Genomic DNA, 14,498 nt, shown 5'->3' with positions numbered 1-14,498 from the left:
GGTAAACACGAGTGTACACACGTCCAGAGCCCCTGTGCACACATGTGCAAACCTGTCCACAGCCATTACACACACACGTGCATATACGTGCACCTATAGACACCTGCAGGCACACACCTACACCCCTCCCCACTAATACATGTGTACGTGCACACAAGCCCTATAGATACTTCCATACGTGTCCCCACACACAACACACGTGTACACACACACGTCCACATCAACACATGTGTAGCGCCATGGCAGCACACCCAGAGCCAGTGGGGATCGATTCCACCACCTTCCACCACCATGGACCCATCTCCAACCTCATTGGTGCAGAGGGTCCCCCTCAAGTCCCGGTGCGAGCACTGATCCCTGGGACCCAGGTGAGTTCCATCTTCTTCCCATCAGCCATGGAATGTGAAATAGTGGCTGAAATAGCAGGAATCGCTGCTTTTCCCCCAAAAAAAGGGCTGGGAATGGTGTGCAGGGGGATGGGACAGCCCATGCCATGCCCCTAGCATCTTCCATAAGGAAGAAACAGCACAACTCGTAATCAAACAGTAATTAAAAGGGGAAAAAAATTAATAAATGAGTCCAGTTTGATGACCTGGGAAAGCTGGGAAGTGTGTGTGGAGTAGTAGACTCGGAGAGGTGTCTGGATATCAGCATCAGGTGAAGCACAGGGATTGCTCGGCCAGTTGAGACTGAGGGGAGGGACAGGCAGACAGGGAAAGGCAAAAGCATTCCATAGGGTGCAGAAAACCATGTTTCCCAAGGAAAATGCCTCCCCCCGTAAGCTCTGATCCAAGCCCAGAGTCCCCGTGTGCGTCCCCCTTGGCATCTCCATCCCATGGCCAACACGAGTCACCCTGGAGATGCTCCGCGGGACATAAGGAGATGGCTTGACCGTGTCCCCACTCCTCCGGAACACAGATCAGTGTCCCGAAATCACAGCTGAGGCCCAGTTTGTGATGGATACGGTTGTGTTTTCTAGATAAATCCAGGTGGAATAGGTGACATTTGCCAGGTGCTCCCTCACGCAGCTCCACGATGATTCTCCGCTGGAAAAGCAGGAAGGGGTTACAGACAGAGATCAGGGAAGCAGCCTCGGCTCTGAGGACAGCTGGCAGTGGCACCTGATGCAGGGATGCGGATGCAGGAGGGCTCGCGTGCTGGGAGCGTGCTCTGCAGGGATGCCATGCTCAGCACACACGGGAGCAGCTCAGGAAGCCAGATAACACAAGTGACCCCTCCAATGCCCCTAATGTTGCTCAGCCTGGCTGCAAACCCCAAGTGCTGTGGGAATGGCTCTGCCTGTGAATGTTGGCTCTGGCTCCAGCAGAGAGGGAGCACGCAGCCAGTTCTGCAGCAAGGGCTGGAGTGTAGGCACTACTGCCCCTCCTCTCCGCAGCAGCAGCTCAGACACCCTATTCCCAGTGCTCTGCAGGAGCTGGAAATGGGGGTGAGCACTCCCAGTGGGTGTGGACCTCCAGGTGTCCATGCAGGAAGCGGATTCTGCAGAAGAGGCCCCTGCCCCGTGCTCCGTGGAAACCCTGCAGGGAGCACAGGTTCAAGCCATCCACAGCACCACATCCCAGCCCCTCAGCTGGAATAGGACACTGAGCACCCCTGGCCAGGACAGGCAGGGACCCTGACGTGGTCCCGGAGAGCATTCAGGAGGAACAGAGCCCAGCAGGAGCCCAGAGAGCATCCCAGGGGAAGCAGAGCCTGGAGAGCACCCTTGGGGAAGCAGATCCCAGCTGGAGCCTGGAGAGCATCCCATGGGCTCAGGAGGGCAGGGATAACTCACTTGCAGGATTCCAGCCAGTGCTTCCAACCTTGCTCCAGGGCCGCGGCCATGCACTCCAGCAGCGGCAGCAGGCAGCTCCGCACCAGGAAAAGCAGCAGCTCCCGGACACACTCAGTAAAGTGCAGCAGGGCCTCTGGGAGCCGGGACTGGAGCTGTAGGGACAGAGACCAGAGCACGGTTAGCACCCACCTCGCATGTTGGGTCTGGGTGCCCAGAAGCCTTGCGTCCTGGTCACCATGAAGGAGGCTCCAGCAATCCTGGACATCCCATAACGGGCATCGTGCCCCCTCCCTGCTCCCCAAGCTCCAGCCTCCGAGTTCCCTCCGGGAATTCTGCCTTTTTGGAGCCCAGCTGGGAGGCGTGCTCAGGGGCAGAGGGAGCTGCAGCCATGGTGGGGTGATCAGCACCAACGACCAACATCAACGCCAGCATCACCAGCACCGGCCAGCTTGCAGTGACAGGCGTCAACTACCTATTCCGGGCCTCTCCCACCACCTCCTGCCCTTGGCGTTTAAGCCAGGAACCCCCCATGGGTTCTCCAGCCTCCCAAGCCCTGGCTGCACTGGCACTCCTCATCCCCTCTGGCAGCTGGGACATCTTACCCACTCAGCGACGCAGGGCAGGCTGCTGTGGAGCCAGGAGAGCAGTGAGGAACAGAGCTGGGACATGGACATGGCCACCTCGCCACCCTTCACCCAGAGCAGCTCCAGCCCCGGCTGCAGGATGGACACTGCCTGGGAGCCGTAGGCCGGGAGGCTCTGCTCCAGCCACCTAGGGGAAAGCGAGGCTAGCTGAGGGCGGCAATGGCTGCCCCGGCACCACCAGCCATCCTGGCAGCACCAGGTTTCCCGGCACCACTGGCCATCCTGGCAGCACCAGCTTTCCCAGCACCACCAGCTGTCCTGGCAGCACCAGCTTTGCCAGCACCACCAGCTGTCCTGGCAGCACCAGCTTTCCCAGCACCACCAGCTGTCCTGGCAGCACCAGCTTTGCCAGCACCACCAGCTGTCCTGGCAGCACCAGCTTTCCCGGCACCATCACCTTTGCCACAAGGGCACCCAGAGATGCTGCTATAGGCGAAGAGAAGAGACCTCCAGCGCAGAGCTGAAAGCCCTTCCCATCCAGTTGGATCCGGGGAAGCTTCCATGCAAAGTGGGCTCCCTTTGGAGATCCCTGTGTGCCATGCATGCAGCATCCCCCCACCCAGAGCCAAGTGGTGGTGCCAGCACGGTGCCGCTCACCTGTATCCCTCGAGGCAGCAGTAGGAGATGCGCTGCCAGGCTTGCTGCGAGGCTGGCAGGATGCCAGATGAACGGAGCAGGTGAGTGGAGGAGGAGGCTGGAAGAGACAGGAATCATTCCCTCAGCTGCCCTTCAGGTCCATCAGCAGGAGCTGCAGTGCTCTGACTGCCCCCCTCCCCAGGGATGCAGCTTGAGCTGCTCTGCAAAACACCTCAGAGCAGATGGGACAGAGGGGCAGAAACTCTGGAGCAGAGAGAAAACCCGGGATGGGGTAGCACTGGGGGAATGTCTGGAGAGGGGACAGAATCCATCTGTTCCCTGCTGGGAACACCCAGCCCAGCACAGTCCATCCAGAGAATTCAAGGGCACCAAACCCCCCTTACCCTGGAAGGAGCCGTGTGTCCGGACGTCGTGCAGGAGGAAGCCCGTGGCAAACACCAGGAGGACGAGCAGGAGCCGCAGCCAGGGGAAGCCCCGGCCCCTCATCTTGCGAAGCAGCTCCTGGGGGATGAGGCCCCATGAGGCTCCGGCACAGCCACACACCATCCAGCAGCAAGTGGCTGCTCCTGTGCCAGCTTCCCACTAAGAACCAGTGGCATCTGCCAAGCAGCTGGGACATTGGACTGGGGCCAGCACTATCCGTCACCAGCATCTCTGGCAGATGTGCCACTGTGGGGCTCCACACCCTGCACATGCCGGCAGCCGGAGAGGCCAACTGCAGCCAAGCACAGAGCCCAAACCTGGCTGCCAGCCACCAGCACCCATCCCAGCGCTGCCCCAGGCTCACCTTGCAGGCAGCGTCACAGGTGGCCACGTCCTGGGCACTGCCGGACCCTCTCGTCACGAGCTCCTCATTTGTTACCTTGAACGAGTGCACAGTTTCCTGCAGTGACTGACGAACCTTGGGGAGAGAGCGAGCTGTGTCACAGCCCTGCATGCCCGGAGTTGGCAGCACCACGCACCTGCAACACACTGTGCCACAGGGGCTGCCAGAGGGAGCGGAGACAGGGGAGTCGTGGCTGCCCCATCCCTGGGGGTCTTCAAGGTCAGGCTGGATGGAGGTTTGAGCAACCTGGTCCAGTGGGAGGTGTCCCTGCCCATGGCAGGGAGGTGGAACTGGATGGGCTTTGAGGTCCCTTCCAAGCCAAACCATTCCGTGATTCTATGAGATGGATGGGTGGAACCACAGAGGATCTGCAGGACAGAGTGGACTGTGGGGAACCTCCAGGGCTCCAGCACTGAGTGACCCAACCAGCCAGCACTCCAGAGTCCGGGAACGCTGTGCTACAGCCAGCCTGATCCCCCACCTCATCACAGAACCGAAAATGCGATTCCTAACAGAGGCGGAATCTGGAATATCTGAGCACAGCAAGCAAAAAGGTCTCTCCTCCCATCAGGGAGCCAGTAACTACCTGTTCCCAGCACAGCGCTGGCTCTTGAGCCCAGCAGGGATGTGCACCTCGCGGCAGAATCACAGAGCAGCCACGGCTCCCACTGGAACACTGCTTACACAGGGACGTTGTCTCCCTGCCCCACAGAACCCCTCCTTCCCCCTGGCTCATTCCCACCTTCTTGCTGGTGCTGTCCCAGGACTCTAGCAGATGGTTCAGGAGCAAACTGGAAGAGAACAAGGGACTTAGTCGGGACTTCTAAGGAGCAATCCAGCAAATCTCCACGGTTCCAGGCCAGCGCTGATGCTGCTCAGAGCCGTGCGCAGCATCCCACCTGGACTGGGAGAGATGCTTGGTGTAGAGCTGCCTCCAGACGCTGAAGCTCAGTGGGTCCAGGCTCAGGCACCGGCTCATGGAGGTCAGGAGCTGGAGGCAGAGCACAGCAGGTCAGGATGCCTCGTCCTGGCAGCCAAACACCCACAAACCTGCTGGCTCCCTGCTGTCCTCCCAGCCAGATCACAAAGCATGGAACAGCTTGCAGATCCAACATTATTCCCAGACCCTGGGTGTGGGCAGCAGGAACCCCGGCCCATGACCACATGCGTCTTGCCACACAGGCAGCTCGGTGACCCCCAAATCCAATCGCTCCTTGCAGGCCAGGCGTGCTCACCAGACCCTTGCTGGAAGGTCCTGCTCTGTCCCTTACTGGGACACGCTCCCACCACGCCCTCACGCTGCCACCAGCCCAACCCGTCATCTCTAACACAGAGAGCCAAGCCAGTGAGGGGGCACCCAGTGCCCGGCTGTGCTGGGGAGCTGTGCCGGTGTGAGGGGCACCCAGTGGCTAGCTGTGCCAGGGAGCCGTGCCGGTGTGAGTCAGTGCCTGGCTGTGCTGGTGCAACGGGCAGCCAGTGCTTGGCTGTGCCAGGGAGCCGTGCTGGCAAAGCCCCACACCCACGGCAGCGGGTCAGGCAGGGAGGCCTGCATTGGAACCATTGGTCACACATACCACGCTCTAGGCTCACCTCTTTTTTCATGCCAGGAGGGCAGCTCGGTGTGGCTCGAGACAGGAAGGAGGGGAAGTAGGTGTGCAGTGCCGTCTCCGGCTTCGCACCGAATGCCAGCACCTTCAGGCGTGGGTAGAGCCGCCGGAGCTGTTCCTGCAGGCTGGGGAGAGACGGCACCGGTGGTGTGAAACGTGGCCAGAGGGGCAGCTGGGGCATTCGCCCCATGGCCTGGAGAGCACAGGGTGTCAGCATACCTGGGGGGTAGTGAGTTGTTGGGCATGAAGGCAAAGTCCAGGAGGGGGAAGAAATCCTTGGGGCCGATCATTCCGAAGCCTTTGGTCAGGTTGGGGTGCATCCTGCATGGCAGAAAGCAGATGGTGAGCCCTGAGAGCTGTGCTGGTGGCTGGACATGGCACTGCGGGAAGCGCTGCCCTCGCACCAGCAGCTGGCTGGCCAGGATGGACACCTCCGCACTCTAGGACGTGGCCGAGGGAGGGAAAGAGCTGCCCCATTCCCAGGCCATGTCAGCCCTACACCTGGTGCTCTCAGTCTTTCCTAGCCCCGCTGTTGAAGCACGCGAAGGAAAACAGGGATGTAGGAGTCCCTTCCAGAGCCTGAAATGAGGATCAGGCATGAGGTTCCTGTGCTTTTCACCCCAGAGAGGCCAGAGACAATGGAGGTCTGGGACTGGGGCTGCGAGGGAATGGAATCCGAGAGGAGAAACCAGATGACAGAAACCCAGTTATCATTGAAACATGGAATGGTTTGGGTCAGCAGAGGCCTCGAAGCCCATCCAGTTGCACCCTCCTGTCATGGGCAGGGACACCTCCCACTGGATCAGGTTGCTCCACACCCCATCCAACCTGTCCTTGAACACCTCCAGGGATGGGGCAGCCACCACTTCTCTAGGCAATCTGGGCCAGGGCCTCACCACCCTCCCAAAAAACATTTCTTCCCAAGATCTTGTATCAATCTCCCCTCTTGCAGCTGAGGGGACACCCTGGTAACGAGCACGAGGTACAACTCACATCAGCAGCCGGTCCAGGTAGGCCACAGCGTACGGGGAGAGCGACTTGATGCCGAGCACGGGGAGCATGACGCCAAGCCAGACTGTGGAGAGAGGCCATGGTCAGAGTGGGCTTCAGGTTGGTTCTGCTCTGCACCCCAGGGATGGGCACCCAGCCTCACGCTCCCAGCTCCTGTTCCGCTCCCTGAGTATCGCTCACCTGGTACTCCCGGCTCCCCTTCTGCTCCCAGGGATGTACTCCCATTCCGGCACTCCTGGCTCCTGTTCTGCTCCCAGGGATGAGCGCCTGCACTCTCAGCTCCCCTTCTGCTCCCAGGGATGTGCTCCCACCCTGGCACTCCTAGCTCCCCTTTCACTCCCAGGGATGTGCTCCCATCCTGGCACTCCCAGCTCCCGTTCCACTTACAGGAAAGGGTGCCCAGCCTGGTGCTCCCAGCCCTCACCTTTCAGGCCCTCGTGGAGATCCGCAGTGCCAGCCTGTCCCAGCGCCCAGAGCACGGTGAGGCATTTCGCTGGCCGGTTCTGCTGGGAGCGCAACACCTCCAGGTACTGGGGGGAAGATGCAGACGGGTCTGTTGGGAAGAGCCTCGGCCCATCCTGCTAGGCTCAGTGCCACAGGGCTGTGAGCAGCCCCTGAGCAGGACAGAGCCTCCCCAGAGTGGGACAGAGCCTCTGGCCCTGGAGGAACCCTTGGCAGCAGGTGAGGCTGGGAGCTGTGCCAGTAGCAGAGCCCCAAATCCCAGCCCCATGGAAGTGGAGCTCCCAGCTTCATGCGATGTGGGATGGCAGCCTGAGCCAACACTCGCTCAGCCACTGGATTCCAAGAGTGGGATTCAGAAACCCTCATTCCCATCCCACAGGTCCCAACCAGCGAGTACAGTCACAGGTGGATGCATCCCACTCCATCTAAGAGCAGCAGAGATGGGAATGGGCAGCAGAGAGGGAATGCGAGCTTTGGAGAAGGCATTTAAGGACAGGACCCTCTGGGACACTGGTTCTTCCAGCAGCTCCCGTGCTGGGAAGCAGGGGGTATGCTGGAAGTACTGATCCCTCTGCATGGGCTCTGAGTACAGGGAAGCACAAGGACTTTGGGCACAAGACAACCTCACAAGCTCCCAAAGGAATCAGGATTAATGGAAATGGGTGGTCGTGGCCCAGCTGCTCTGGGGAACTTCAGAGGAGGAGGAGCAGCTCTGCTGAATTTATGGCATCTGCCCAGGAAGCGCCTGCAATCCCGGTGCCTGGCTCACCTTGCCCAGGTTCATGGTGGCAATCTTGGGCCTCTCCAGGAGCAGCGCCTGGATGCAGATGCGGTATCCGTGCAGGGACTCCCCTGGAACACAGCACAGCAGGAACCTCCTCAGGCACTGGACCCCCTGAGCGCTCCCTCCCCAGGAAAGCCAGGCATGAGCCCTGACGTGGCGCAGCTCCTGCTGCCCCCTCAGTTGTGTCCCCTTCCCATCCCCTGCCTGGGAACCCCCTGCAGGGGCAGGATGGATCCTTGGAATCAGTACAGCCACTTCCCAAACCTCCTGGCTCCACACTGCCCTGGCAGGCAACATCACGGCTCCAAATCTGGGAGCTTCCGAGGGCACATTCCCCCCTTGTTTGCAGGAGGAAGAGGGTTTGGGGAGCTCCATGGCTCCCAGGCACCATCCAGGGACCCCTCCAGTGCCGCTGGCTCCAGGGCCAACTGGCACGGCTGCGGCAGGGGCTGGTAGCCCCCATGGCAAGGGCTAGCTGTGCTCCAGGCCAATCCTGCTCTCCAGTGAGGTCTCAATGGAGGCAAGCGCAGCCACAGCCCCTCGGCCCTGCCTGGTAAACTGGACTCCCAAAGGAAAACAACACCTCAGCCAGCTTCTAACAATAATTCAATGCCATTCCCACTGTTTTGATCATTCCAGTGGCTTTTATAATGGAAACAAACCCAGCAGCCACTCCGTGGAGGAAAGAGCGGGGCTGGGGCCGGTGGGACCCAGCTGCTCCTGCTGAAGCCAATGGCAGCAGCAGCATGGAAGCAGGCGTTCAGGATTTGTGCCTGGCGTTCTGCTGGAAGGAACAATCCAGCACCATCCCTAAGGACATGGATTTGGCTGCACCAGATCCAGGCAAAACCACCGGGCATCCATGTGCTCTGTACTCAAAGGCAGCAGGAACAGCCGCCTGTGTCCAGATTTGGGCATCCCAGCTCTGGAAAGACAGGGAATGACTGGAGACAGCCCAGCACAGGGCACTGAGATGAGGAGAGGCTTGGAGCATCTCTCAGGAGAAAAGGCTGAGAGATCTGGATCTGTCACCCTGGAGAGGAGAAGCCCGAGAGGAGATACCATCAATGCTGATCCATATCCAATGGGCGGGGAGCAGGAATATGGAGCTAGATTCTGCTCAGTGGTGCCCAGCAACAGGACAAGGGGCATCAGGCACAAACTAGAACACAGGAAGTTCCACCTGGACAGGAGGAAAAAACTCTTTCCTGTGTGGGTGCCAGAGCACTAGTACCAGCTCCCCAGGAAGAATGTGGAGTCTCCTTCTCCAGAGGGATTCAATACGCCTGGATGCACTCCTGTGTTCAAGGTGACCCTGCTGTAGCACGGGTGGGACAGGATGAGTTCCAGAGGGACCTTCCTATCCCACCATCCTGGCATTCTGTTACCTCCAGAGGGCTCTTCCCACCCCACTATGCTGGGATTCCGTGCTTCCTGCAGGGCAGCTAGGACTGGACACCATGGAACGCTGTCACTGCAGCCTTGTGCTGAGTTCCCAAGGCCAAAAGGCCCTGTTATCAATGCTGCAGCAACAGGAATGCTTGGAAAGGCATTTCTCATCACGCATCCTCCAGTCTCCATTTCTCTCTGATGGCAGGGCTCTGATCCTGCTACGCCTGCTCCAGCTCCTCCAGCCTGAAGCCCTGCAGCCTCAGCAGCGTTTTAAACCGCACATGGAATACACAAGAGTTTCCCCATCTCCCCTTCTCCGCAAAGAGCTCTTAAACCAGCGAGGCAGAGCAGGAGTACGCCCTTGCTCTGAATGCCTCCGCACCCTGCAGCGGAACCACCGGAGATGGGAGCATCCTTGCACGTGCCATGCTCACCTGGGGCTTTGTCCAGCTCCTGCAGCATGGTGTAGACACAGTGGTCGAAGAAGAGCTCCAGCACACCGGATGCTTTTCCCAGCAGTGCCCTGATGATGTTCCGTAGCTCCTTGCTCACCAGGCAGTATGGATAGTCTGGAGCACAAGAGGAGGGAGCGCCCTGTCAATGCCAGGTTGCTGGACATCGTGCTGTGGGGAGGAGCAGCATCCCATCCCCACGCATCCCACAGCCAGCAGGTGCCTCCTGCCCGTGATTCCATACCAGATCCATCTAATTCAGCCACACAGGACTGCTCCCTGTTCAAGGCCGCAGGACACAGGCAAGACGGGGGAATCATCCTGCTCTCTCATCCCTTGCCACCCCCAGTGCTGACCACAGATTACGCCTAAGATAGAAATCCAGTGGGAAGATCCCTTTTAAAGGTGAGTGGGGATATGCACGAGCAGATTCCTGAATTCCACTGCAGCAGCTACAGGTCATGGCTCCATATGGAGATGGACTGACTCAGGACGGCACCAAATTTGCCAGCTGCACACACAATTCCATTGTCTCAGGAGCCAAGGGAAGCAGACTGTAGGGATGTCCAGAGCAGGGAAAGAATCTCTGCTGTATTTGGTGGATAACGATCCCAGTGCCTCTGTTTGCTGGGAACAAGCCCAGTGTGTGGGACAGGCTGGATCCAACTTGTCCTGGGTGAGACTGGCAGGATTTTCCCTGTCCCATCTGTGACTGCTCTGGTCCTGTCTGCTCCGAAGTTCCTACAAATGGCCTCTGAATACAGCTGTCCTACCTGGTACCAAATCATCCCAATACAGAGTATAGCCTGGGACTCCTTCCAATCTACTGTGGGACCTGAAGTGGCTGGAACCAATCTCCAGGCTCTTTTCCAATGTAACAATTGCATAATATCGCACCGTTTCCCCCCCGGGCTGCATCCCGCACCACTTCCTGAGCCCAACTACTCCATCACTCCAATTTAAGGACTACACTGAGCTGCTCTGGATGTGCAGCATCCCAGCTCTGTGAATCCCAAGGCTGCTGGAGAGCATGGCTCCGGCATGGATCCTCCTAGTACCACTGACCGTGGGGATGCTGGCTGAGTGTCGGGTCGCTCCGGGGAGCCTGCAGCTTGTAGTTGAGGTAGCTGGCCAGGTCCTTCACCCAGACTGAGGGGTTCTCTGGGAATACACTCTGGCTTTTGTTTAGCTCCTTCTGCAGATCCGCCAAATCGAGCTGGAAGCAACAGAGAGAGAGATTCAACCCGGGGATGAGGGGAACTGGAGAGCAGAGAAAGAGGAATGTTAACCTCAGCTCCCGCAGGGCTGCTGGGAAAATCCCCACCTTCATCCCAGGAATCCTGCCCTTCCTGTCCAGTGTCACTGGGCAGCCCCTCAAATCCACCCGCTGCTAGCGTTAACAGGAATGCTCGCCTGGAAACAGCACTGGATTGTGCACAGGGAACACATTTTCCTTCTGACTGGCAAAGACTGCTCCCAGGGAACACAAACCACACATGGGGATTTGGAAGCATCTGGCACCAATGGAGTTCACGGAGCCCAAGTGCTGGCACAGCCAGGGGAGCAAGTTCCTTGCAGCCTCAGAGCCTCACTCCACCTTCCTGCCTCGTGTGCAAACATCGCCTATGATCAGCCAACTCCAAGCAAAGCACCAAGGAGCGCGACAGCAGCAGCAACAGCTGCGGGCAGGAGACAGCGCAGCACAGAACAGCCCTGCTTCACCCCGGTGCGGCTGGGGCAGCACCGCGCAGAAGCTCCACACCCACAGCCTCCATGGAAAACCAGCCAAGTCCATCCAGACTCGCTGGATTGACAACCCAGGAGCACGGAGAGCACCTGCACCCCATCACTTTCCTCCTCCACTACCCGTCCAGAAATGCAGCACCATCTGCTTTCAGATTCAGCCTCCCAGTGAGGATGGATGGCCTGCCCGCTCCTCAGGGAGTGTTGGAGTTGCAGCGTGGCCAGAATGACTGCTCAGAGCTCTGTGCTTCCGCACGCAGAGGATTTCAGCTGCAGCTGTTAGATCTGAGCTGGGCGCCCCTCTGTTGTGCAACACGGAGCTGGAGAAGGGTCTGGAGCCCACGGGTTTTGGGAGCGGCTGAGGGCCCTGGGGCTGCTTAGTCTAGAGAGGAGAAGGCTGAAGGGAGACCTCATTGCTCTCTGCAGATCCTGGAAAGGAGGCGGGCGTCGGGCTCTGCTCCCAAGGAACAAGGGATGGGATGAGAGGAAATGGCCTCAAGTTGTCCCAGGGGAGGTTTAGATTGGATATTGGGAACAATTCTTGGATAGAAAGAGTTGTCAAGTCCTGGCAGAGGTTGCCCAGGGCAGTGCTGGAGTCTCCATCTCTGGAGGACGGTGTTTAAGTCCTTGTGGATGTGCTCAGGCACAGGGATCAGTGGTGGGGTTGACAGCGTGAAGTTTACGGTTGGGCACAATGAACTTAAAGGTCTTTTCCAACCTGAATGATTCCACGATTCTGTGTTTATCCCGGCATTGTTTTGAAAACAGGGATAAGATGGAATTGCTGCTGCACCATAAAACTGATGCTGTCGGCAAAGCTGACAGAGCAACAGCTGCACACAGTGTTTGTCACTCTGGAGCTGCTCCCAGGCAGCTGCACTCCAGCCCCCTGCCTAGAAATGCCTCCCCCGACATGGAAATAACACACGGTGACTCTGCTTCGAGCAGTCCCAGCCTGCTCTCACTGGATAAGGAGCCACTCATGCCCCCATCCCTGCAGCATGGAGGGACCGGAGGAGCCCCGGGCAAGGGAAGGACGTAGGGCTCAGTGGGAAGCGCAGAGTCGAATGGCAACGGCTGCGGGAGGCGTCACCTCCATGGAGTTAAAAAGAAATCTGCCAGACCCAGACACCACGCAGACAGGCGGGAGACAAACGAGTTCTACGGATCCAACTGGAACACCAGAGCGTGAGGTACAGGAACAGCCCTTGGGCCCTTTGCCAGCACAATAGGGATGAAGTTTCCCCAAGGAGACTTTCCCAGGATTCCTCCCAGACATCAGACAGGGAGCAGGCAAGAGAAGGGCCCCAGAATTCCCTCCCAGCACCTTCTGTCATTCCCATTCCTTCAAGCATAGGACAGCGGGCTCTCCTCACACTCAAAGCACCACACTGTGCCTGCTCTGCTCCTGCAGCGCCTGCAGCTGCAGCCAGGAATGCGTTAACCAGCTTGCGGCTCCCCTGATGCCGTTAACAGCACGGTGGGGCTGGGGCGCAGGAGCCAGACACCTCCTCTTCCCATGGAACCCATGCGGTGAAGCTGAATGAAACCCAGGCACGGCGCTCCTCATGCTACTCCCTCCAACTGGTTTTAATGATGCCAGAACATCCACGCTCCGTGTCTGAGCAGGAGGCTGGAATGCCAGCTGGCCTCAGCAAGGAACGGGGAACACAGCACATGGAGCTTTGGCTCTGCTATGTTAGCAGGGATCGGAAGCTACCCGGGAGCCCTCAGCCATACAGAACAGGGGCCCATCCCACAGGGATGCACCCGGACACTCACAGTTTTCAGGGCTTCCTCTAGCGAGCGGCACTTCCCAGGCTTGGCCCCCGTGTCAGTCGCTGATGGCTTCTTCCCACTCTTCCCTGCATGCTGCTTCCGGTGCGGTGGCTCTGGCACAGCAGCAGGCGGCACCTGTTCCTTGTTCTGCTTACGATGCGGCCGCTCAAAGCCGAGTGCAAAGAGGGTGTCCGAGGTGGCAATGGGACCTGGAGCACCGGGAGAGGGAGAAGGTGGTAGGAGTTCAGTATGGAATACTGAGGGCACCTGGGAGCTCCAGGGGCCAGGAACAAGAGAAGGTGGTGGAAGCTCCATGGGGAACATCAGAAGTGGAAATGGGAGAAAATGTCAGAAACTCCATGGGGAATGCTGAGACCACGAGGAGCTCCCAGGCCCTGGAACGGGAACACTGAGAACATCAACACCAGGAGCTCCTGGGCCTGGGAAGGAGAGAAGGTGGTGTGAGCTCCATGGGGAACACCAAGAGTGGTACCAGGAGCTCCCAGGCCCTGGAACGGGAGAAGGTGGCGAGAGCACCGGTACCGGGAGGTCCAGAGCCCGGGACAAGGAGGTGGTGGGAGCTCCGAGAGTACCAGTACCAGGAGCTCCCGGATTCAGGAAAAAGGAGAAGGTGGCTGCACGGGGAACACCGAGAGCACCGGCACCAGGAGACCCAGAGCCCGGCAATAAGAGCAGGCGGCGGGACCACCGAGAGCACCGGGACCAGGACCTCCCGGGCCGGACGGGAGAACCAGCCTGATCTCGGCTCCAACCTGGAAGAGGGGTGGTACCCATCCCCCCCGGCACCACCGGGAGCTCAGGGCCTTGCGGTGCCCCCCCGCTCCCAGGGCAGCGCCCGGTGTCCGCGGTACCGCCGCACTTACCGGCCGCGGGCAGCGCCCGCCCGCCATTGGCCTCGCCCAGAGCCCGCCGGGCACTGGAGCCTCCCGGGGGGCGCCGGCCCTTCCGCACCACCTCCCAGCGCCCGGTGCCGCCACTGCCCCCGGCTGGGGCCGCCGCCGCCATCGCCGCCGCCGGAACCGGAGCGGGGGGTGGAGGGGCGGCGCGTGCGCCCAGCGCGGCCACTGATTGGCTGAGCCGTGCCCGCTGCCACGTCTGCCCTCCGCGACAGCCAATGAGCTGCAGAGGCTCTGCGCAGGCCACGCCCCCACCCCTTTTACGGCATCAGACACTGTGTGAGGGGGCGTGGTCTGTAGGGAGCGTGGCTTTTGCAACACGGGGTGCTGCAGACAGTCTACGGGGGCGCGGCTGTTCGTACAGAAGGCGGGGATATGCAAATCTTATCCAGCCCGCAGCACCACGGGACATATTCGCTCCGACACCTCGGCAGCCGCAAGCTGGCAAGGGCGCTGTGCTGGCGCCGCGGGCGGCACAGCGTGGGGCTG

At 59.7% G+C, this 14,498-nt stretch overlaps 1 protein-coding gene across 1 annotated transcript; it reads right to left on the bottom strand.

Moving 5' to 3' along the window:
* Positions 1–548: 548 nt before the first annotated feature.
* Positions 549–14,169, bottom strand: TMEM214 (transmembrane protein 214). The gene is made up of 17 exons (XM_054063854.1): positions 13,977–14,169; positions 13,096–13,301; positions 10,636–10,786; positions 9,553–9,687; positions 7,712–7,794; positions 6,905–7,010; positions 6,463–6,544; positions 5,689–5,790; positions 5,453–5,594; positions 4,762–4,853; positions 4,605–4,653; positions 3,824–3,937; positions 3,420–3,537; positions 3,037–3,133; positions 2,398–2,566; positions 1,796–1,947; positions 549–1,046 (listed from the first exon to the last, which is right to left on the bottom strand). Exons 1-17 carry the CDS (start codon positions 14,116–14,118, stop codon positions 920–922), a joined length of 2,067 nt encoding a protein of 688 aa, XP_053919829.1. The 5' UTR covers positions 14,119–14,169; the 3' UTR covers positions 549–919.
* Between the last annotated feature and the right edge of the window lie 329 nt (positions 14,170–14,498).

This window comes from Cuculus canorus, chromosome 3, assembly GCF_017976375.1.
Source record: "Cuculus canorus isolate bCucCan1 chromosome 3, bCucCan1.pri, whole genome shotgun sequence".
Lineage (NCBI taxonomy): Eukaryota > Metazoa > Chordata > Aves > Cuculiformes > Cuculidae > Cuculus > Cuculus canorus.
This window is presented reverse-complemented; position numbering and strand designations above follow the sequence as displayed.

Excerpts from the sequence above, each read along its gene's own strand:
- TMEM214 (XM_054063854.1), bottom strand. The coding sequence starts at position 14,118 with ATGGCGGCGGCGGCCCCAGCCGGGGGCAGTGGCGGCACCGGGCGCTGG. Across the intron at positions 4,854-5,452 it reads CTCCTGGCATGAAAAAAGAG|CTCCTGACCTCCATGAGCCG; the intron begins GTGAGCCTAGAG and ends CTCTGCCTCCAG. Across the intron at positions 3,134-3,419 it reads GACACACGGCTCCTTCCAGG|CCTCCTCCTCCACTCACCTG; the intron begins GTAAGGGGGGTT and ends TGTCTCTTCCAG.